Source organism: Podarcis filfolensis (assembly GCF_964270895.1).
Source record: "Podarcis filfolensis genome assembly, chromosome: 1".
Lineage (NCBI taxonomy): Eukaryota > Metazoa > Chordata > Lepidosauria > Squamata > Lacertidae > Podarcis > Podarcis filfolensis.
Window position 1 is genome coordinate 60,395,397 of NC_139604.1, and position 24,605 is coordinate 60,420,001.

At 44.0% G+C, this 24,605-nt stretch overlaps 2 protein-coding genes and 1 long non-coding RNA gene across 7 annotated transcripts in view; 2 read left to right on the forward strand and 1 right to left on the reverse strand.

Moving 5' to 3' along the window:
- The window catches only part of PNPLA2 (patatin like domain 2, triacylglycerol lipase), a gene marked incomplete at its 5' end in the record, with an annotated part of 45,912 nt that extends 24,585 nt beyond the window's left edge, over positions 1 to 21,327 (forward strand). The window contains 9 exons of one of the 3 annotated variants that reach the window (XR_014541698.1): positions 4,121 to 4,353; positions 4,577 to 4,642; positions 7,882 to 8,091; positions 9,044 to 9,104; positions 11,220 to 11,402; positions 12,900 to 13,032; positions 13,568 to 14,911; positions 15,057 to 15,515; positions 15,798 to 21,327. Coding sequence is in view for 2 of the 3 variants with exons in the window: in XM_083587056.1 (XP_083443182.1) it covers positions 4,121 to 4,353; positions 4,577 to 4,642; positions 7,882 to 8,091; positions 9,044 to 9,104; positions 11,220 to 11,402; positions 12,900 to 13,032; positions 13,568 to 13,690; positions 15,798 to 16,062 (1,274 nt within the window). The remainder of the gene's footprint in view (positions 1 to 4,120; positions 4,354 to 4,576; positions 4,643 to 7,881; positions 8,092 to 9,043; positions 9,105 to 11,219; positions 11,403 to 12,899; positions 13,033 to 13,567; positions 14,912 to 15,056; positions 15,516 to 15,797) is intronic. The other 2 variants (XM_083587057.1, XM_083587056.1) reach the window with 2 other exon arrangements.
- On the reverse strand, positions 19,535 to 23,941 carry LOC310749719. The gene is made up of 2 exons (XR_014541703.1): positions 23,817 to 23,941; positions 19,535 to 23,090 (listed from the first exon to the last, which is right to left on the reverse strand). It is a non-coding gene; the product is annotated as an uncharacterized lncRNA (long non-coding RNA).
- CRACR2B (calcium release activated channel regulator 2B) overlaps positions 23,113 to 24,605 on the forward strand; it is a 46,116-nt gene continuing 44,623 nt past the window's right edge. For 2 of the 3 annotated variants that reach the window (XM_083587016.1, XM_083587017.1), the window contains exon 1: positions 23,113 to 24,213. The gene's annotated coding sequence lies outside the window, so the exon portion shown is untranslated. The remainder of the gene's footprint in view (positions 24,214 to 24,605) is intronic. The other variant, XM_083587018.1, reaches the window with a different exon arrangement.

Consider the following 24,605-nt stretch of genomic DNA (forward strand, 5'->3'; position numbering starts at 1 on the left):
CCTTCCCTCTCCTTCAGCACTCTAGTGTGCGTTCTCTAATTCCCATTAATAATCCTCTCTAGCATTGCCAAAGCTCAGCTTGCTGGTGGCCTTCTTCTGTTAGTGTGTGAGTGTGTTCATAGCATTTCATAAGGTTATAGCACATGCTCAACTATCATCACTGCTGTCATCTACTTTGGAGTCTATCCAAATAAATCCACTCTCCTTTGGCAGTGCATCCAAGCTGAATCGCTCTTCTAGGAAGTCTGAAGTTCACTCTATCCATGTCCCCCTTAAAGGTTATTTGGCCCTTTCAAGGTACACAGCTATGTTCTTGCTTTTAAATAAGTAAAGGACACATTTTATGCATAAGAACTGTACTAATATGTTTGGTAAGGACCCCCTTCCAGAGGACTTAAAGGTCAGCTGAAGAGGAGCTATTCCTTTCGCTTCTGGCTTTCCCTAATTTTAGGGAAGGCTTGCCTCTCTCCAACTGCAACCCAGTGCTTAAGAGTGCAAAGTGTACAAATAATTACAGTCCCACCCTCAGTGATGCCTTGCCATGTCAGTTTCCAAATGTTGCCCATGACCCTAGTAGCACTGCAAAATAAGAGTGTAGTCTGTTTTGTAGATTATTTTTTGTCTTTGTAGGTCCAGGGCAGCAAAGGCAAAGTAGCATCACAGCTTCTGTGCAGCCACTCTGAAGAAACTCATTAGGACTTACTTCATCTCTCCTTCTTTTGTACACAAAATTAGAAAACTAGTTTTAAAAGCAGCTTTCCTCTAGATATCTGCTAGTATTTCTGGTCAGTTTTCATGTAGTTGATGGTGTGTGTGCAGTGCTCAATCCCACATATACTCACAGCATCCTCACTTCTCCAAGTTTGGATCCTTATGTAGCCAAAACATCACTAACCTTCCCTTGTGCAGGGGGTCAGCAGGCTTTGGGGAGCCTCAAGATTTTAAGAATTGCAAAAAATCTTCAGGAACCAAATCAACTCAGTGAACACCGTGCATTCTCAATGGCCATTAAATGCTGACTTTTTTGGGGGGGGGTAGTAGAATGGAATATTCTGGAACCTGCACCCATAAACAGAAGCACTGCACACTGTTAACATTTTGTTGCAGGTGCTACTCGCTTTGCATATTTGCTGGCAGCATTATGAAAAGCAGAGCACAATCTGCTGGTTTTTATGTGCTCTCGCTAGAAACCTAAGAAAGGATATTGGGGCTGTCAGCACCAAAAACTGTGATTGTGAAAACAGTTGACATTTTCTGACTACATCTCTAATCTGCAATATCAGCACTCCTACACTGCAGTTCCTTGCTATTGTTTTGTTGTCGGTTGTCTTTGTGGTTCTTACTTTGTTTTTAATTGTGCAGCTGTACTTACCTTAATTATATATTCGTTAAGCTGCCCTGGGGCTATTTGGTGAAAAACAGGCTAGAAGTACAACTAATCTAAACATTAAAATAAATACGGTATATATATTAAAACCAGGAGATTTTTTTTTAGTGTATATTGCAAGGGCTTGGTTGTTCCCTAAAATCGGTCTCCTCCAGGAGGGATGCCAAGAGCACCTCTCTTTTGCAGGAATCCAAGGAGGAGCAGGCTATGGCTGCTAGTCATGGTGGCTGATGTACCTCCAGGGTCAGGGGCAATTTGGGGCTTTTTAGCTTAGAAAAATAATGGGTCAGACAGGGTATGATAGAGATATATAAAATGATGTATGGTGTGTAGAAGGTAGACAGAAGTTTTTATTCCTTTCCAATAATACTGGAAGACATGGCAATCCATCAAAGCCAAATGGTGGGAGATACAGAACTGACAAAAGAAAGAACTCCCGTACTTCATACAGTGCAGATAAACTAAGGAATTTGCTACCACAAGATATGAGGGTAGCAGATAGGTAAGCACAAGTCCTAACAAATCAGTCTAGGTTCATTGTGAGTTCTGGCAGTTTGAATCTGACAGCTTTTAGTCTCTCTGCCCACTGTCTCTCCCCTACCCCCTTTGCCTTTTGCAAGTTTTTCTGGCTGCCATGCCCTAGAGAGAAAGTGGGAAAATGGGAGTCTTTGTTTTTCTACTAAGTCAGCCTCTGACCCACTGCAGATCACTGGGACAGTTAAGAATGAAGCAGCTGGGCTTTTGTTCCCACAACTGTGGACTGTTTTGGAGCGACGTGATAGAGCAGTGGAACCGTCTCAATAGGGAAAGAATTGCTGGGTTGTTGTTGTTTTGCCCAGTTCACTCCTGTCCAACAGAACTCTGAAGACTGAATCAAAGCCTGTGTTGCTGCCAAGCTTAAGAAGTTCTCTTTGGGGAAATCAGTCCTCCTTTGTGGGGGTTTGTGTATCAAAGTTGGTGGCAGTATCTCACACAGTACTTCAGACAAGTTCGCTCTGAATCATGGAAGGATGCATTTAATCACTAATACCATGTATTTATTTATTACAGTGACTCACAAACTGATCAAATTATTATAGCAAAACATTTTGGCTTCCACTTCCTCAGCCGCTCCAATGTGAGTCAAAGAGTGCTGTAGCCAGGTTGTCAGTTATAGAATGTGGAGGACTGAATATCCCAAAGCGTTGCATTTGCTGTAGCTGAGTGACGCTGCAGTATCCTTTGATTGACATCAGAGCAGTAGAGGAATGTGGAAGTCAAAGCACTTGAAATTCAATTTATTGTGTGTATGTGTGTGTGTACTGGGGGAGTGTCTTTTAGGCCTGGTAGAACGAAGAATTATTGTGGACCAACACCCACTTAACAATCTTAGAATCTTTGCTCAGTGCAGGATCTGCAATGCAGGGTACAACTTCAGCATCCCTGACTGATCGTTATAGCTACTGGTCATGATAACTGAGTTATGGGATAAGTCAGTATCAGAAGCAGTATGCCCTGGATACCAGTCACTGGGGGAACACAAGTGTAGAGTGAGCACACATGTCTTGCATGTGGGTTTCCCATAAGCACCTGGTTGGCCACTGTGAGAGTGGGATGCTAGACTGGAATAGTCTGGTTTAATCCAATAGTGCTCTTTTAAAAATCCACAATGGAGGCTTATTTCGACACTTAAATTTCATCTGCCAGTAAGGGATCATAGAAGTTTTATTATTTTTACACCTGGAATGCTGAGCTCCCCGAGATGCACTGGGCCAGCCCAGATGCTCTGAAATATTCCATGTGAGCACGCCACTGCATAGCAGAAGTAACAAATTATTCTCCAGTTAATGTTTATGATTTTCTGGTCGCAATTTGCATCAGTTTAAATGTTCCTTGACTAATATTTTGAGATAGTGAATATGGTACATTAGGGTTTTGTGGTGCAAGAACAAATATGCCAGATTGCTGCTGATTTCATGATGAGACCATGTTTCAAGAACTAAGACATAGTTAAGCTACATAATCCCTGCTGGCTGCTTTATTAGATGGTATCCTATAGATGTGCAGTATCCAAGTTTGAAAACCAGTGATCACGTAATAGAAGAAAAAATAGAATAGCCTATTATAACATGGTAGATTTGTTTTATACTTAACCTTGAGTATATTTTTGTGGTTAGCAGGAGAAACTGCATGAGAAGGTAAACAACTCTGGATATGGGGGGCGGGGAATAAGGGAAGGGCTTATGGCAGTGAGGTCATTTCCCAATGAAGCTCTAGATTGACAAACAGAAGTTACTCACTATACTAAAATTACAACATTTGAAACATGGGTGCATGCTGCAACAAACTGCTTAGTGGCTGCGGCTTCTTGCAGTGTGCAACCTGTTTGGGGAACCATGTACTTCCTCCTCAGGACTATTTAATTGCATGATTTCTATTACAAATGGCACAAAGGGCATTGCCATTCTGTAATTTTAAAACCACCATTAAAACAACAGTTTGCTGACAGAATATAGCAAGGCTGAAACTCAAATTCTAACTGTTCTTTCAGTCACTGACAAGCCTTCCATGAGCTGTTTTGTCCGTTTCTCTTTCTCGGCAGTACCATAGTTTTGTGATTCTGAAACCACCAGTCATTGTGATGCCTGCATTTCAGAGATAACTGCTGTTTAGAGTGCCTTAACGTGTAAAGCCTGCTAGCTTAGTATCATGCAGCAGCGCCCTCCTAACGTCCGTTGTTCTCTTGTGCCTTAGGTGAGGCTGGTGCAAACATCATCCATGTCTCTAAGGAGGCTCGGAAGAGGTTTCTTGGCCCCTTGCACCCCTCCTTCAACTTAGTGAAAATCATCCGTACCTGCCTATACAAGACCCTGCCAGACAACGGGCATGAGGTGGCCAGTGGACGCTTGGGCATCTCGCTGACGCGGGTCTCAGATGGAGAGAATGTCATCTTATCGGAGTTCAGCTCCAAAGAGGAGCTTATCCAGGCAAGTAATAACATGATGACTGCCTCGTTGCTTTAGATGTGAATCTGTAGGTTCCCAGCCACCAGGGACTGGGACACCTGACTTGACTATGCCTTCATGGTGAAAGGCTGTCTTGTAGCTATCACTTGTTCCATCAGATGATATTTACTTGGTGCTCTGGATACATAAATCCCCCCCCCGCATGTTATTTAGGTTTCATGTGGTGTTTTCCTGTCTCTCTCAGGCATGTGTTTGCAGCACTTTCATCCCAGTCTACTGTGGCCTCATCCCTCCCAGTCTTCAAGGAGTGGTAAGTAAGCCATCGTGGACTTAGGCTTCCAAAATTGCTTGCATTGGTACGAGGTCATGCTGTGATCCTTGCAAGGTTGGCTGTTACTGTCTCCGTATTATACATAGAGGGCTAAAGCTGGAGAAGTGGCTTGCTACTGATTGTCTCGTTTTCATTCCTGTTGGAACTGACGGCCATAAGCCACAAGCTTTAGTCATCGTGTCATCATCCCAGGGACACATCAGGCAGGCTATTAAGTCAAAAGGAGCAGGGTTGAGGGGGAGTATCTTGCTTGATGCTGAAGCCACAAAGTCTGTATTAGTCATAATCTTCAGATTATAAAATGGGTATTTAATATGTGTCTGTCATGACTTACGTAAAGTGGTGAAACTCCCTGCTATATGCAGCTGTGTTTTATCCAGCGCCTGACAAGGGTGCCAACAATATTGCCTTAAGAAAATACATCTGTGTAGCACAGAGCAGTAGATGTTAGCAGTTTTTCCTCTTGTTTTTTTCCAAACTTGAGATTATTTGTTTTCATGCAGTCCTGTTTCAGGCATCAAGGGTGGTGTGTGTGTGTGTCTAGCAGCAAATAAGCCAGCATGTCAGCTAATTGCACTCTTGTTGAGGGCACAGCACACACAGCCTATCAGTGCAGCAGCACCCTTTCCTTGAACTCTTAGACTTTAGTGCCATTGGAATTGGAGATTGCTCAGCACCACCCAGGCCAAAGGGCAATAAATCTGGGGAAGGCAGGAAAAACCCTCTGGCCCAGCTTTCTCTGAGAAGCCCCATGTGACTATTTCATATATAGCAGTAAACCACAACTTATGGCTCAGGGAAGTGAGGCAGAAGCTCCTGAAAAAAACCCTTTTTTCTCTGACAGCATGGCTATGAGGAAGTGTTGTCTTAAACCAGGGGCCAGCAACCTTTTCCAGCAGGGGGCCGGTCTACCGTCCCTCAGACCATGTGGTGGGCCAGACTATATTTTTTTGGGGGGGGAATGTACGAATTCCTATGCCCCACAAATAACCCAGAGATGCATTTTAAATAAAAGGACACATTCTACTCATGTAAGAACAAGCTGATTCCCAGACTGTCTGTGGGCCGGATTTAGAAGGTGAGTGGGCCGCATCCAGCCCCCAGGCCTTAGGTTGCCTACCCCTGCCTTAAACTAACTGCAGTTAAACATAATGTCTGAACCCTGGTTAGGCTTGTTTACATACTTTTTAATGTTACTTATCTTTTCTATATTATTTTTTGGCCATTTTACTATTGAAAATAAATAGTAAAATAAACAAACCATAATGTCTGAACCCTGACATGCTGTGGCTACCCTTTGTCAAAAGGAGCCAACTTCAAACCATAGTTTTATTACGGTGGCTTGTTTCAGTTGACCACAGTTCAGGGTTTTAATACTATGCTAAGCTGTTGTTAATTGAAATCGGAAGTTAAGGCTTCCAGTTTCCTTGCAGCTATGTTGGAGAATAAGAAGAGAAGGAAGATGGCGCAAGCCTGAAACACATCAGCTTATTCCTGCAGTAAGCCATGGTTTATTGTCATTTCAGAACAAGCCACAGTGAACTGTTTAAAGGTAGCTGCACCAAAGGGTTTTGTTTTTCCTTTTCTCCTGATATCTGTTCCATTCTGGTCTGGCTGAGTGGTATTAAGAAAAGCCCATTTGCAACGGCACTAAATCAAATTGAGGTTGTGAACTCAAGGAGCGTCTGGTAGAAGCAGAGTTGTGGAGTTTGTGGAGAAGGTTGGCACGAACAGTTTGTTCCTAACTGGAATGTAGGCGGAAGGTCCCCGATAGACGGCTAGCTTTATTTATTTATTGCTATTGTTACATAATGTTGTTAACAATAACAGCTGGGGGGGGTGTATGTCTTGTTTGGAGATGTGCCTGCTTCATCACCTCTCCCTGGTCTTATTTTAGTTTGGCTCCAAACTCAAAGTATCCCTCTCCTCTAGATTAAACATATTTAGCCCTGTCTATGCATGCAGATAAGGCTAGAGCCAGCAGAGCCTTCACCTCTGTCTCTAGCCAGTCTCATTGCAACCCAAGAGTCTCCCAAATACCTCACAGCAAAAAGCCGGCTGTCTGAAGCAGGAAGCCCTGTTGGGCCAGATGCATCAAACAATTAATAAGTAAAGCAATAATTCAGAAGTGCTTGCCTTCCAGCTAATGTAGGTAGGCAGTGGGTATGTCAGTAGAAGGCCTAGGGATCTTCATTGATTGCTGTCACCCCATGGATCTCACTCATTTTATTTAGATATTTTGATACTACTCTTTATCATAAAGTCACAGGGGGATGCGCAACATATTAAAATGCACAAATGCATATTCCAAGGCCAATTAAAACACCTATATGAAATAAACTCAGCACAAACTAAAATAACAGAGGATAATGTAAGGTGACAAGGGGTGCCATACACTGACCTCAGTGCATTATGCCTCCTAACCTCCAGAAACCTGGGGGTGTATTCACGTCCCTCTTGCATTGAGGCAAGACACTACAGTACTCAGGAGGGAGATAGTTCCATTGTTTTGGAGCTGCCACAGGAAAGGCTGTACTGTGGGTCCTCACACTACTGAATACCTCTGTTGTAGTGGCCATCAGGAGGTTCTCCTTAGCTGATCTTCAGGCCCAGGTGGTAGGTTGGTAAAAGAGAAGTTCTCTTATTTTAATGTCAACATAAGCACTTTGACTTAGGTTCGAAAGAGAATTGGCAAGCTGTGCAGCTGTTTTAGTACTCTGGACCCCTGCATTTTACACTAGTTGCAACTTCTGAACCATTTTGGAAGAGCAGTCCTACAAAGAGTACATGACAGTAGTGTAATCTGAAGGACAGTAGAGCATGGATAATAGTGGTCAGGCTATCTCTATTCAGGAAAGGATGCAAACGAGTGCAACCCCTTCCAGAATAAGGGTGTTCTACTGATTCTCGGACTCTGTGCAACCACAGCACCTCTGCTTGTCTAGATTCAGCGTCTGTTTCTTGGCCCACATCCAGCCCATTACTGCTTCCCCAGGCACCAATGAAACAAATGGAGCTGTGTGTCATCAGTATATTGGTGGCAATTCATATCCCCTGAATATGGCTGCTATAACCTGCCAGACTCGCCAAGCAACTGTGAACTGGTACATTTGCAATTGCCTATAAGTGTTTGGAAATTTGGGGGTGGGACAGACTGTAAACTGTATCTGTATAATAAAACCTTCAATGATTCCTTGTCATTCTTTCTCTCCTCCCAGAGGTATGTTGATGGAGGGATTTCTGACAACCTGCCACAGTATGAGCTGAAGAACACCATCACGGTGTCCCCTTTCTCTGGGGAGAGTGATATCTGTCCACGGGACAGCTCCACAAACATCCATGAGCTCAGGGTCACGAATACCAGCATTCAGTTCAACATGCGCAACCTCTACCGCCTTTCAAAGGCCCTGTTTCCACCAGAGCCTCAGGTGAGAGCCCAGCATGATTGTCTATATTTTTGTAGTGACACTTGAGCTTCCATAGATGGTAAACATTGTTTATGGCTCTTCATTTGAAGGAACTTCAGGCAACCTGAATTTATATACTTTCTAAATACAAATTATGGTAGTCATTCCTCATCAGAGCACTTCATCTGTCTTAGCCCTTATGCTTCTAACACAAGACTGTGCATGTTTACTTGGAAGTGAGTCCCACTGAAGTTGGATGGAGCTTACAGACCTATAGAAACCAACCTGCCCTCCATAAAGCTTCAGTGGTGTTTATGCCACCCATTTCTGAGAGACGGGCATATGGTGTTTCATGAACAGCTGCACATTTCCTTTTAGAAACAAGCAACAAAGTCACTGAAAGGCACGTGGGTGATCAGCCAATGCACTTCATGTAACTTGGGACTCCCACTCCCATTCTTTAGAGGGTGTTGACAGGTAGCCTAATTTGGAGTGGCAAATGCTCATTCTATGATTTAATCTGACTTGTTTTTTTAAAGTGATGGGACAAGAAGCCTTCAAAACTTTTGGAATGCACTGAATGCCTTTTTTTATCCCGTTGGAATAACATGAAGACACCTGAAAATACCTTCAATTAGGCATTGTTTGAAAATGCATATGGGCTGTATTCAGTTGGTGTAGATTGACATTCCTTTGTTGGCCTTCTTTCTTCCCCCATGGGTCAGAGCCATTGCCCAGACCATAACATGTCTCCTCCGTGTTCCTGCCTCTTCCTTTAGTTAGCAACATAACAAATGCTGTTGGTCCGTTCTTGCTTTCTGCCCTTTCTCCCTCTTTTATTGCTGCAGTAGAAAACACTGTTGGGGTAGCAATGGTTGTAACCAGAAAAGAAGCACCTCTTGCCCTTCCAACTGGAATGTTTAGACACAGGCTTTCATCATCATAACTGGCTCTCCTTTATCTCTGTGTGCAGGTTCTGCGGGACATGTGCAAGCAAGGATACAGGGATGCACTGCACTTCTTGAAAAAGAATGGTAAGCACTTAGCAAAAGGTTTTGCCTTCCCTCCCCACCCAAATTTTCTAGCAAAAGTAAAACTGTGTAAAAACATTTTTCTTCTCTGCTTTATAAGTTTCTGTGTGTCCTGTTTGTGCGTAAAATCCATTGGCGGCCATGCTTAACCCTCAGTTGTTCCCTCTAACCAGTTGTTGCTATGCAGAAAACATTTTTAATACTACCTATGCAGCAGCCAGCTTCATTATTACCAATTGTATTTCCACTTAGCTGAGGTTGAGCACCCTTTCCATTCTACATAATTAGAAAAGTTCTGAGTAAATCAAGAGGTTTTACATACATCCCTTCACTACACAAATCGCTGAATGAAAGCAAAATGTTGGATATGACAAGAGAGTCTATTTTGTATTTGATCACATAGATGCAAAATGGCACTGGGTATGATCCACTGGGGTCTTCTCCTGCACAAAATTCATTTAATGGAAGCTGTGCAAGAGCATAACAATGCTTCTCTAGCACTCTGCCTATTATTCTGGCATGAGCCGGTGCTGTGGCCAGAGCACACTGTTTGTGTCTATAGTGTCACCTTGTGGTGACTGTCTGTAGTGCAGCAATCTTGTGCACTGTATTTTTTGTCCTTACAGTTCATGAGTTAACTACTTACATTGATGCAGTTCAGGTCTTGCCTGTGTGCTTCCTACAAGCAACAGTTGGTCACTTGAGAACAGGATACTCAACCAACTGAGGCTTTGCTCTGATCCAGAAGGGCTCTTTTTATGTTCTTATATTACATGATTCAGCAACCCCACTGTGCTATCCCAGAGAAGGCAATTAGAGAGGAAATTGACTTGGTGACAGCCAGAGATTTCTTATGGTTGCAGGTGTGAAAGGGTCTACTTGGGACTTCTTATTGAAGCTATCTATAGTAGTTCTAGAATTCAAATGGTACTTTACAGAATGTGTAGGCATATACATTGGTACCTCTGGTTACAAACTTAATTCATTCTAGAGGTCTGTTCTTAACCTAAAACCATTCTTAACCTGAGGTACCACTTTAGCTAATGGGGCTTCCTGCTGCTGCTGCGCTGCCGCCACGCGATTTCTGTTCTCATCCTGAGGTAAAGTTCTTAACCCGAGGTACTATTCCGGGTTAGCAGAGTCTGTAACCCAAAGTGTTTGTAACCCGAGGTACCACTTCAGGCATGTCCAACAGGTAGATCGCAATCTACTGGTAGATTATGGGGTGTTCCTGGTAGATCCTGGTTGATCTCTGGCCCCTCAGCGATCTCCTTACGAAAAAGCAAAAAAACAAACAAAAAAACCCAAAAAAACTCCCACCAACTCTGGCTTCCTAAAAAAAGCTCCACAACCTTTGGGTAGATCACTGCCAGTCTTTTTATGACAATGAGTAGATCACTGCCAGTTTTGTTATACTGTCAGCAGATCACAGATTATTGGGAGTTGGAGGTCCCTGGATAGATAAACCACATGGTACTGAGTTCTTAGAACTACGTTGCTTCAGTCTGCAGAGGTGGGGTATATTGGTGGGCAGGATTTAACATTTGAATGTCCCTCTATGCACATGTTTTACAAAAAACAACATACTTCTGCTGCACGATACTTCCAGGCATTAGACAGCACATAGTATGTACAACATATGTGTTACAATATTCTTTTAAAATAAACTAAACTTTATTCAAACAGATCCAATGGCAGTGTACAGTTATAACAACAAAGAAAGGAAAACATAATCCACCATGGATCTATTGTTTTAAGATACCTGTGTGGTTTTTTTAAAAAAAATGTTACAAAGACAAATGTAGCACTTAAAAAAGGAAGTCTGAGTAAACAAATAAGTTTTAACCTGATGCCAAAAAGAGTGTAGCATTGATGCCCACTGAGTCTTTTCCCGAGGAGCTATTTCTCTCTGCTTTGTAAACCCTCTTGCCTTGCACAGCTGTCTCACATGCCTTGGTGGCAATTTCATGTCCAGTGCTTATTGTACACGATATCCTCTGTGACAGCAGGTGGCTTTTGGCTGTGACTGCCACTTTCTCCACTGTTAGGAAAGATAATCTGCAAAGCACATTAATTTTTTGGTTGAAGCACAACAGTTCCTTCTCCCATCTTCCTCAGGTCTTCTCCATCGTCCAAGACCCACCAACCCTTTGCTGGCTATTGAAAATGGTGCTGGGGTGAGGAATGCTGAAGAAGAGGAGGAGGAGGAGGCAGGGGAAGAGGACCAGCTGAGAGAGAATGCTGCACTGGCAGAGGCTGAAGATCACATTCTTGAACACTTGCCTCCTAAACTGAACCAAGGTATGATCTTGGGTTGGAGAGTCTGCAGTGTGTCTGTGTCTAACCCAAGGCTCTCCTCATTACACAGACTAGGCTGAGGCTTTTATAATGCTCTAGGGGTGAGGAACATGTAGTTCAGCAGCATCTGATGATGGGCCTCCGCCACGAGTTCCCCACTCTTGACTTATGTCCTGCTTTTTTCCTTTGTGGGAGAAAACAGGAGAAGCGGAGGAAAGAAGACTGCTGAGAGGCTAAAAGATAGACATTCCAATTCTGCACATATGCATACGTTTTATTTTGTTCTGTGCAGATGATTTGGTTTCCCTGGTACATAGTCGAACTACAAGTTCCAGGCTCTGCGGAGGAAGCCATGACGGTTAAATTGATTTCATTGTATAGTTGGCCATAATTGGCCATGTCCAAAGGTAAATTAGGAGACTGTGAATACATGAAATACACAGGGTGGGCAGTATGGCTAATGTAAGGGGATACAATTTGCTCCATGGCCCCCTGCAGACATATCACAGGACTTCAGAAAATCTCTATTTCCCATTAATAACGCAAGTGTACTGAGCAATGTTTTGAAAGTGTGCATGTGTTCACATATGCATGTGGAAATTCTGAAGTTGGTGCACAGCATTGACTTGAAACTCTGGTTCCAATCTCCACTGCCCAGTAAAGTTGGTATCTGAGAAGAACAAGCTGCCTGCCTTGATTTAGGGTCTGGCTATAGTTTTTTATTTTCCTATTGGAACTTCTCTTAGGTGACTCATGAGATAACGCATAGTGGACACAGAAGCATAAAAACCAGCAAAATTGTCGGGAAATGCCTGTAGACAGATAAGATGGGGATCAGTGTTGAGGAGAGATGAATAAAGTGATTTGCTGCCAGCTCTAGAATTAACACAATCTTCCCCCCTAGAACAAACCTCTTGGTCCCCCTGCTTAGTAGTAGATGCATGTTTATGGCTAGAGAGATTTTGTGGATCTTCAAAGTAGTCTGGACATCCAGTAATTGCTTTTAAAATGTTGATGACTTGTGTTTCCAATTCCCACTTCTGTTGTAGCATGTGAAGTCCCTCACTTCATTTCAAACCTACACCTGCAGTGGGAAATTACAAGTTAATGCTGGTTTTTTTTTGTTTTTTTTTGAACTGCGGGGCCTTCAGGGCCCTGGCAATAACATGTTGCTAACTCATACAGCCTAACAGAATTGAAGGTTTCAGAGGCATTCAAGTTCTATAGTGAATACTACCTTTTAAATGAGGCATGGGCCAAACAAAGCAGGCTTGGTCTCATTCTCTGGGGAAGAAGAGTAATAGAAATCCCTCTGGTTGCTTCTCATGAGCTGGGCAAAGTCTTATACTGTATTTTTATTCCTTGCCTTTTGGGCTGATGTTTGGAGCCACAAGCGGGCTAAATTTTGGACAGGTGTTTCTCCTCTAAAAATTGAGAGGGGCAGTTTCTGCTTTCCCCATTGAATTGGTGACTGGAATAACTCACTGTCTCCATCTCTAGCCCTCTTAGAAGCCTGTGCTGAGAGGAGGGGATTGTTCACCGGCATTGCCAACCTGTTGCCTGTGCGCCTGGCCTCTACCTTGATGCTCCCATACACTCTTCCTCTGGAGTCGGCTCTCTCCTTCACTGTTAGGTATGCTCTAAATCCTGTTTCTGATATGCTTTTGGGAAATGCTTGTGATTGGGACCTAGATTGCTGTATCATCTGCATCATTAAGAACTTGATATTCTGTGGGACTTGGTTCTAAATAAAACAAGGGTAAAATCCACTCCAAGGAAATTTATTGAAAGCCAAGAACCCTCTCCCATGTGGTTGTCAATGGCTACTAGCCATGAGGTCTATGTGCAGGGTCAGAGGTGGCTATCAGGAACAGGTAGCAGGAACAAACTCTTGCTCTCATGTGCTGCATCTGGGCTTCCCATAGACACCTAGTTAGCCACCATGGGAAATGGGATTCTGGACTAGAAAGCTCATTGGTCTACTCTAGGAAGGGGAGGCATGCTCTCTATGTGAATACTTGCCATTGTCACAAGAGGCGCCCTTGTGCAGGCTGTTTTTAAGAACACCTTTGCAAAGCTGCAACGTGGCTGGTGCTCCTTCGTGCTTGCAGTGTAGCAATGGCCTGCATTACGTAACAGCGTCCCTGTTGGTCACCTATCTCCTTCAGGTTGCTTGAATGGCTGCCAGATGTCCCTGAGGATATCAGGTGGATGAAGGAGCAGACGAGGAAAGTCTGCCACTATCTGATGAGGAAAGCCAAGAAGAAGCTGGGAAGCCATCTCTCAGCCAGGTAGGATTATCTTGTTTGCTTTTCTAAGTATTGCGACACTGGGAGTTGCCATAGGACTGGCGCCATATAAATGGTAATCAGGGGGACTTTGGCCTCCAATCTGACCATGCTTATTCAGAAATCAGCCCCTTTGTACTCTCCTCCAAGTTTGTGTGCTTAAGATGGCAGTTCTAGATGTGTCATCTTACTTTGCACAGCTCTCTATAAAATAAAGGTGCCTTACTCTTCAGGAAGGTTTAGTGTTACTGTGCCTAGGTAACCGAATACATGGTTATGAAACTACAGTCAATTCCAGCACTGTGCACTTCTTTTTCAAGAAACCAAATAACCAAAAACCCAGGCTTGACAGTCCCCAGTTTTGTTTTGATGGTGAAATAACATAACTAAGTGCCTGAAGTCCTTAGATATTGTACGTAATATATTTGAAAGGGCCTAATTTTCTTTCCAAAGAAAGGGTGGTGTTCAACTAAGTTTTACTCCAGAGTTAAACCCATTGAAATTAATGAACCTGTTAGGGTCTTTGATTTCATTAGATCTACTCTGAGTAAAACTTAGATATAGTAGCACCCCATATACAGAGTGTTCTGAAGAGCTATCTTGGATTAAGTTTAAAACCCAAGCAACCCTCTTCAAATGCATCTATTTGCTCACTCTTGGTTCAGTTTCTTTTCTGCGTGTGAACATGTACCCAGGGCAGTTCAGGACAGTGGGCAAAAATGTATTGTGTGTGAACTGCCAAAAAGTGATTGGATGCTATCTCAAAGGTAGGAGGGGGATGGAGATAGCCATGGATGCTGGAAAACTGGCTTTGGGCTGAACATTGATTCTTGGTATAATAGTCGGTGGTCAATAGCATTGGCAGAGAAACTAACATGTCAGGTCAGAACAACAAAGGGCAAACACAATCCCTATTCTTTTTATAATACATGGCAAAAAAATCATTGAATATATAAATTGTTTGGATAGTGGTAGGAATCCACCTAACACTCACAGGGAAATGTGGTGTGATCTTTTAGAGTAACCAAATGAGATGTTGTATAGCATGACAAATGTATATGATTATATTGGGACGAGTTGTTTGTTATTTTCTACTTTAGCAATTGTTTATATGCTAATAATAATAATGATAATAATAATACAACTTTTTAAAATGTAAGGGGGAGAGAAAGCCACTATGTATATATTTTTCCAACCTAACAACAGGGACCCTATTTCCCTTTAGTTTCCATTGAATGACTTATAAAATCGTTCGTTCCTGCAATAGCAGATGATTTTTATATGATCTTCCAATTCACACATTAATTTCTCAGGACAGTTCTGTATGTCAACTGTCAACCTGCAAAAAATATCAGGATGGTTTGTGCAGACGAATGTGTTGTTTGAAACAGCTTTCAGTAACAAAGCTGTCATTTAATGTTTTACAATATAACAAATAGATGGTTTTTCAAGTGATTTGTTTGCATTTATCGTGTGACAATAAACAGTTACCACTTCAACGGGTGGCTCGTGCATTACATCTGGGTGTCGCACAGTCCACTTGCACTCGGCGGGGTGCGGGTTTTATTGAGAGATAATGGAGCCCATTCTGCCAGTGGAGAATCTCATTTTGCAGAACAGCCCACTCTATGCAGCTTGTGTTCTCACTTGTACACCTGACTCACTTTCTCAGACCGAATGAAACTCAGCAGTGTGACGACCGTCAGCCTGGGGACTCTGGAGGCTCAAAGTTTCCCCTGGACCTCAGTCAGCTCACGTGGCACTTTCTGCTTATGGGCCAATGACGGGACTAGGAAGGGGCAGGACTAGGATAGCCAGGGTGTCAAAGGTCAGTATTGAGGCATGCAAGGAGAATCTGAGCACTGCTCACCTGCACCTTCCATGATCCTAGCCTGTGCTGCTGACTTTTTGTATGTGACGGTAGCATCACACTGGCATCTTGTACTGTTAAGGGGAAATTGCAATGAGGAATGTGTGATCTTTTATCCACCACTCCTCTCTCTGTATCTCCATGTCTAGCCTGGAAGCTCCAGTGCAGCAAGCAGCGCTTGTGAGTACAGCATGACAAACAAACTAAACCTCTTCCTCTCTCTCTTTCTCTCTCTCTCAGGCTGTACTACCACCTGGAACTCAGAAAAAGCCAAAGCTTGCCCCTCCCCTTGAGCATCGGCTATGGGGAGGCGCTGCCCAAGTGGCTGCGGAGTAACCTCTCCCTGACGGACGTTATGACAAAATGGGAGGAGTACCAGCGCCAGCTGATGCTGGGGTTGTTCTGCATTAACGTGGACCTGCAGGCGTCCATCTTCCCATCAGAAGGGCTCCAGATGAGGCACCCGCCAGCAAGCTGCACACAAGAAAGCCTCCAGCTTTTCTGATCTCGTTGCCACACTTTGGGCAGGGGAGGGTAGACAGCCGCTGCCTCTCAACAGCGTCCTAATGGAGCTGTAACACCTGCTAAGAGACTTCTTATTTTCTCATTTGCAGAGTGAGAATTTACATCAATATAGCCATTGTGCAACTGCTAATCTGGTGGCTGCACAGTGTTCAAACCCATAGCAATGTGTCGGGCGTTGCGTACACTCTTAGAGATGATGGTGTATAAATGCCCAGCACATGTGACAAAAGTGCTTGGTCTCTTGGTTGAACCGAAAAGAGTTTTGCTTGGGACACCTTTTCAGAGGCCTCATATCATGTTGAACTTGCTGTTTGTGATAAGAGGATTGGGACACAAATCAGTACTCTGGCATTTCTTTGCTTTTAACCTCCTTTGTTTTACATTAGTGTTGTAAAAGGGTCTTTGTTTTGAAGGAAGCTGAGTCCCTCATAGATCATCTTTGCCTGTGCTACACTGAATAGTGTAAAGCAGGCAGGCTACAACAACTGGCTGCCAGATTGGCTCTTGTTATCTAAGGCAGCCCTTGGTTTTCAACTCTCAGCTGATGCACCTTTTTAAATGCCTGTGCCCCACATTCTCTTTCAAATCTCTCTGGGTGCCACTGCTCTTAATATAGATGTTAGGAATGTAGACATGTAAAAATGAACTCTTAGAACACTAGAGTTCCTTGTTCCTCTCAGGATCACCCTCTTCTAAGGGACTTTTTTTTTTAAACTATGGAGAGAGAAAATATTAGAAGCTCTGAAACATGCTTCGTAAGGGTTGTACTAAAAGTAGGCCCATTGAAATTAATGGCCGTAACTAATTTAGATCCATTAATTTCAGTGGGTCTCATCTGAGTAAAATTGAATTGAATACAATCCTAAATGTATGCTTGAGCTATGCTGTTCTTTTCTTTTCGATGCTCCATGTTGTTTGGATGATGCTATTTCCACCCACCCACCCAAAACAACACTACTACGTTATTCTTCAAATGTGCAGAAAGGATGTAAAGAAGGATAGAGGAAGAATGCAGGAGCTAAGAGAGCTTAGTGTATGTTTTTCAAATGGTTTGTGGCTCATCTGATGAGCTGGAGCTGAGCATGTGAGGAGAGAAGGGGTGTTTTGCCACTCACAAAATGAAAGTGAAGGTGGAGGCCAAAACTGATGCTGGCCAAACTGGATTTAACCTCGAGGAATCCATATGCACTTTGTGCCAGTGGTATATTTGATCACTTTTGAAAGGACCTGGCAACCCCAACAGAATTGTGACTGGTGTGGTGGTTAGTCAGGAGGGTCAGGAGCTGGAGGTCCTAAAAGGGATGGCAGTACAGTGTGAAAAGGATGAAAGAGTGCCAGAAGGTGTCAGAAGTGAATGCACATCCTTCTTTCTATCCACCTGTGTCAGAGGTGGGGAACCTTGCACTCTCCAGATGTTTTTGGACTCCATCAGCTGCAGAAAGCATGACCAATGGTCAGGGAAAGTGGGAGGCGTTGTCCAACATCTGGTGGACCACAGGTTCCCCTCCACTGTACCACAGGCTAGTTCAGTGGATCTTGGTTCCTGTTCTGCAAATGAAACAGGGATTCATGTCTTAGGTTAACCTGGAGGGCTTCCCCCCTATAGTTCATAGAGCCAGAAGGACATTTAGTTACTTGCCAGGTTCTCAAGTTTTCTGAGCCAAAGATCTGGTATGTGTTCCCAATGCTTTTGCAAAGTTCCCCAGTTGCTGGAATTGTTCACTGCAGTGTGTGTTAAAGGTTAAGCACTCCATGTAGCAGTACATGTCCTGTCTGCTATATAGAATCCCTCTCCCTACAGATGCCTTTCAGATGTGATGTACAGACTACTAATTGTCTCAGCACTAAACTGTTATCTCACATTTCACTGCTGTTGCCTTGTTCATGCTACTGCGTAGCCTAGCAGAGATTTGCTGTGGCAGCAAAGCAGCAGCATCCCTTATCATATAGCAATACTATTTTCTGTGGCTTGCTTTTCCATTGGCTTTGGGGCATATCTATATATCTGTATATATAATATAAATATATATTTCTTCCCTGTTGTGATTTGTACCATGAAAGCACAAATAGGTTTGTGCTACAGGGAGAAACAAGTCTTTGTATTTGTACTGCGCAGAGGTTGACTTCCTTTGCACACTAACCTACCATCTTCGATCCTCTCACAACGCAGTCAGTCAGTTGAATGCCAAAGAGAACCCAAGGGGTATTCAGGGGCAGGGGGAGCTGACACAGTACATATCAGTTAAGCAGTGTTAACAGAGATGCAATTCAGAGTGCCACTGCAGAACAAAGGGGTGGGTATTCTTTGTAGGCATACCTCACTACTCAGTGTACATTGAATAGGCTTGTGTTTTTGTTCATTCCAAAGCATCTGAGTAGTGGTGTGTTGCACTGCTGAGCTTTATGAGACTCTTTGAGCCCCATGAGGTACATCCTTGGGGCGTTGTTTTTTTTTAAAAAGAAAATTCAGAGTATAATGATTTGAAATGGGCTCAAGTCAGGACATTATGACTTCGTAGTGCTTTTTTTTATGGTGGCCAATACTAGGATTTCTAGAAATGCTTTCATTTGCAGAGCTTCTGGAGTGACACAGCTGCTAAACAGATTTTGAGAATGAGTAGCGTTATGAAAACCACCTTGATGCTAAAAGAAAAATATTCCAATTCATAATTGACTGCTCATGTAGCATAAGTGCCTGCCTTAACAATTTTGTAAGTAGTTTAGAAACGTGTAATTATTCAAGTCTGAAGCCTTTGTGACTAGGCAGGATGGGAGTGGTGAGCATTTGGCAGTAGCCCATGCAATAGTCCCTCTTCTATAACTTTATGTAAACACACAGGGTGGCAAGGAATTTACTGTTCTCTCTACAAACATTTGCCTTGGAGCTCTAGCTGCGGACTTAACTTTGGAGATGTTGCATGTGTGTTTAGTTTTATGTTGGTTAAGAAAACAATGCAGCCAGCAGCTATTTGTGCAGAGGAAAAATTAGAGGTCCTCTGCATTTTAACTGAAATATAGTCTCTGGTGCCGTTTCTGTGGAAGGCCTTACCTAGAAATGGAACTCCTTATTTGGAGGAAGACATGCCGTTAAATTGTTGCTACCTGTTTCATGCAAAGATTTGTATGATCCCCTGTATTCTCGTTGGGAGGGAGGAAATGCTCATGAAGAGTGCATCATAGTAAACATCTATCTCACCCTTCTTCCATGAAATAATAGCAAGCATCTCTAAGCAGGGCTCTTGGAGTCAACCTATTGAAATACTGTAAGTCCATGGATTTCAGTGGGTCTGCTCTGAGTGTGAGTAGCATGAAATAGCACCCAGAATCTTTTTTCTCTTAAGGAGTGCTTGTATATCAAAAAGTCTTTTCTCTCCTATATAAAGATAATAGCTAGAGACTTGTAATTCATGTGAACTACCATTTGGTCTGCTCCAAGTAATTTTTTTTCCGGGGGGGGGGGTGTTTCTTGTATTTTGAAATATTCAGAAAAAAGACATTGCCTTCGTCATCCCAAGTTCTGCGATGTGCTAATTTCCCCCTTTTGTTTTATCATAATGTAAATGTGAACTTCTTTCCTGTAAGAAAACAGTAAACATGTTTGTATGTGTACATATATAGTCAACCACTAACTTATTCAACACTGTATCTTATGTTGTTGTTTTTTTAATGTCTTGCACAATTTAAATCAGGGGTTCCCAGACTGTGATTTGTGGACCACCAGTAGTCTGCTAGCTTCATCTAGGTGGTCTGTGACATGTATGCAAAGAACACTTACAATTTGAATTCTAGGGGATTCAAATTGTAATACATTAAAATACAAGAAATAAAAGAAGCAATAGAAATGAAATTAAAAATCATACAGCATCTAGCGCAGCACATTGCAGTTGCTAGAACAGGCGGGGGGGATCATTTTAGTCACTCAGCAATTTTTGAGTGGGAAATAAAGTGTGGGAACCACTGATTTAGGTTTTTCTAGTAAGTTGCTGCTTAAGGCAGAATGATTATACTGCTGTGTTTGTTTTGCTGCTAATATGTTATAATTTATATGGCCTCTTCTGTACCAACCCATCTGGTCAGATGGGAAAATAACCAGGGTTATAAATGCTTGTTTCATCAAGTAAAATTCAGTATTTTTTTTCTGCTTTAATTTTTAATTGCTTTAGTTGGACGAAATCCAGATTTTATTGCCAAAACCTAGTATTTTGACATGCATTGGGTGTTTGAAAGGAAAAGAGATCCGTGATGTTCTTTAACCCTAACTTCTTTAAAAAAACAAAAACATGTTAAAATGCTATGGTCTAGGTTAGTCTCAGCTCTAATAACCACCAACCTATAAATTAAGCACAAGTAGTAAGAAGCTATGCACCATAGATGTGTGCCAGCTGGGGGAAGCCAACCTCTCCCACTTTTTGTCTTGGAAAAGGCTTTGTAATGCCAAATTTTGAGTCTTTTGGATAAAGGCTGAAATAGGGTGACGCAGGTGCGAGCTTTTGCGTGACTTGGCACTTAATATGGTTTCCTCAGACTAAAGAATGGCATCTGATTACACCAGAAGCCAATGGAACAATAGCTTGCCTTAATGGCTTGCCTGTATCTTGCTAGTGTAGCATTGTTCTCAAGTTTTCACAGTGCCTTTTCTTCCTTTTTTTAATGCCACTTGCTGCTGCTGTCCTTACAGCACCCATTCCTCTCCTGTTCTCTCTATATCCAGTTTCCTTGCAACCAGTAGCAGCTTGTGGATTGGTAATGTTGCCACAGATGCTGTGGTTGCTGTGACAAGGGACTGGTGTCCTCTTGTTCCACTGATGCACACCAGCCTGACCTGCAATCTGCAGAAAATCCAAAGTGCCAAATAGAGAATAAGACCCAGCCTTTAGAAGTAATTTTATTTTGTATTAGTCTTACTTGAGACCAGAAATCTCTGGGCTGATTTGGGGGGGGGGACGGTACCCTGATGTGATTGTGCACTTGTGGGACAGCCTGTCATAGATCAATGTTAGCACTTGCTCACGAGTAACATGTTTTGTCTGAAGTCAGAGCAGCAACAAGATTAGTGAGGAAACAATTTTATTTTACATGGCGATTATCATTAAGGGAGCATTTTAGTAGTCATTGCTTGAATAGTTCCATGTTTGATATTGTTATGCTTTGCTTCCCCCCCTTCCCCATGTTTTATTGGAAATGTGTTAAGTATTTATTTTGAAACAATATACCTCCCTAATAAAATAATTCCTAAAAATGTGAACTGGGCTGTGTGTGTTTTAATTTGTACCTCCTGGGCTTGGCAGCTGTAATCACATGGTGCTTTCTATTGAAAGCTGAACTTGTTTGATGCAGTCAGCTTGGGGGGAGAGGTGGAGAGAGATGCCTGGCCATCCAAAGATGGAAGGCAGACCCCGAGGTATCCTAAGCTTGGTGACACCAAGGTGCCTCGTGTGACCCTACCCTGACATCCCATTCTCACAACTACTCCTTTGGAAGCCACCAATTATTCTCAGGAGCCCATTAGGAATTGGAGCCATAGCTTGTTACTCACCCAGCCCAGCTAGACTCCTCATCAACCCTTTGCCTCAGTTTTCTACCCCCTGTCTGTCATGAAACCAGGTGATCCAGGAGAACCACCATGTATTTTGCACTGAGATCCTTTGCTGATTTAACAGACATCCAGAAAACCTTTCATTCTGGCCTCTCGTTTAGAGCAGCTATCAACCAGTTGTGAATTCTGAAAGTGCAGGGACTTGTTGGTCCCATCTGACTCTCCTGTGTTTGTGTTGGCCAAGTTGATACTCGTGGGTTTGTTAGTGCTTCATCTGGGACAGATGCAAAATCTATGCACCCCTTATTTATTCCAGCCTCACCATTTTGTGCATATATCGGCCAGATATGCTTATTGTAGCTTAGTGGTACGGACACACATTTCACTTATATAGGTCCCAGATTCAATCCCTGACATCTCCAGGTAGGGCTGGAGATAGGTAGACCCCCATCTGAAACCTTGGACAGCCACTACCTTGCAGTACAGACAACAGTCAGCTTAGATGGTCTGACTCGACATAAAAGACTTTCCTGTGCTGTTAACCAAAGCCACAACACCCAAGATTATGTAAAGGGGAAACGGGGGGGGGGGGGCTTAATAAAAGCACCGTAAAAGTACCTGAAGGAGCGTCTCCACCCCCATCATTCAGCCCAGACACTGAGGTCCAGCTCCGAGAGCATTCTGGCGGTTCCCTCACTACAAGAAGTGAGGTTACAGGGTACTAGGCAGAGGGCCTTTTTGGTAGTGGTGCCCGCCCTGTGGAACGCCCTCCCACCAGATGTCAAGGAAATAAACAACTATCTGACTTTTAGAAGACATCTGAAGGCAGCCCTGTTTAAGGAAGTCTTTAATGTTTTATCGTGCTTTTAATATTCTGTTGAGAGTGACCCAGAGTGGCTGAGGAAACCCAGCCAGAAGAGTGCAGTATAAATAATAATAATAATAATAATAATAATAATAATAATAATAATAACAACAACCATGGATGGTAGCATTAAAAAGTAACATGCTTCTATGATATCCTGACCTAGATACTAACAACAGTCAAAGAAATGTAAGCCAGATTCCCATGGATTCCCCAGATTCCCTTAAGCTAAGGAAATGATTCTCAAAGGAGGCAGTGACAGCCACCAACATGGACGGAATTTAGACAAATTCATGGGGGATATCAATGGCTATTAACCTTGATGGTTATGCTCTGTCTCTACAGAGGCAATAAGGCTTCTGAATATCAGCAGCAGGAGCGGAGAGCGCGCTTGTGTTCAGGTCCCGCATGCGAGTTTGTATCAGGCGCCTGGTTGGCCACTGTGCGAACAGGATGCTGGACTAGATCGCCGTATGTTCAAAGAAAGAACAAAAAGTCCTCATGGATGGCGGCCAATCCACGACAGGTTATGCCGCTGCACCATGCGTTAGTCTTCAGGTGCCGCAGGATCGCTGCTGCTGCTGCTGCTCTGGGAGCTGCCACGAATCTAGGAAGAAGCAAGCCATAGTAAGTCCCTTTTAACTTATCTGCCCCTTCACTGCTTCCGCATACCGTCCGCGTCACTTTCAGACGTGCGCCGGACAGGGAGGGCAGCAGCTCCTGGCGCGGCGAGCGGTTTCCAAGCGCTGCCTTTCCTCCGCCTGGAATCCCTCTGGATCTGTTCTGTTCGATCGAGCCAGGCATTTCGCCACCGGCGCGGCTATATCTGTGCCCGCCTCCCAACCTCCCCCCCGCTTCCACCTCGGCCTTGGAAAAAGCAATACATTGACGCGGACGGGGCTGCTGGTACGTCAAGGTTAATTCGCGCGCTCGGCCAACGGCTTCGCTGCGAGCATTCCCCGCCCGCGGCCCTTGGAGCCTCCCCGCTTCACAATTAGCTGGTCCCGAGGAGGAGGAGGAGAGCGGGGACCCGCCTGCAAACTTTTCGCGCGGCCCTGCACGTGCGCGCCCCCCAAAAGTGGGGCCCGCCTTGCGCGATAGCGCCTCATCCCAGCCACGCGCTACTCAGAAGGAAGCGCCGTCCAAGTTCAGCGGGGCTTCCTCGCGGGTAGCCGCTTATAGGGCGGCAAGCCCGGCTTCGACGCCTCGAGGCAGGGCCCGGGGCAGCTGCTGCAGCAGCAGGAAGAGGTTTGGACGCGGCTCTAACTGGCCACGAGGCGAGCTTCCTTTCCCCTCAAGCAGCCCCAGGGAAGCTGGCCCTGCCCCGCCGCACCTGCTGCGAACACGCTGTGCGCCAGGGAGAGAGAAAAAGTTCAAGCAACGACCGAAGGGTTTCCCTTCTTTCTTTTCCTCCCTCCTCATCTGGCGAGTCCGGCTTCTCCAGGCATTTCCGGGTTGGGGGGGGGGAAAGAAAAGCCTCTCTCTGTTATTTTTCTGTTTGCACATCGATCCCAACTCTTTGGACTGCTGGGCTTTTGTTTAAGATCAGCGAAGGAAAAGAAATTTCCCTCCCCCTTCTGCGTCTCTTCTCCGGTGCCTTCAGGATCAGGGGTATAAGGTAACGCCGGGAGCGATCGGAAACTTTGGGTCCCTCCCCCTTTCTGAGAAGATATCTATTAGAGGGTCTTGGGGGCCGTTTCTCTCGACCTACGTCTCACACGCATATCCAGGTGAGTTTGTGCGGCACCTCACCTGGCTAACGCCGCGGCTTCCCCTCGGAAAGGAACCACTCTTCCCACCTGCAGCCCCATCTGTGGTCTGCCTTGACCTGCGGACAGGTAGCTGGGAGGCGACGCCCCCGAAAGGCTTGCCGATAATGGCCATTGGAAGGAATGCGTCGGTATTACTTGCGAAAGGATGTGATTATTGAGCTGTAGAAAGCTTCCTTTTGAGGTATCCGGAGCCTTCAGTGCCTCGAATGCGTCCTAATCGGCTGACAGAAAATTCCACGAAAGCTTATGGTGCTGGGCCACCCACCTCACTTACTTACGTGGCTCCTCTCCCCGATGAGATTTCTAGAGAGTCAGCTGTTTTCATTCTCTTTTAGCAAACACGTTAAAGA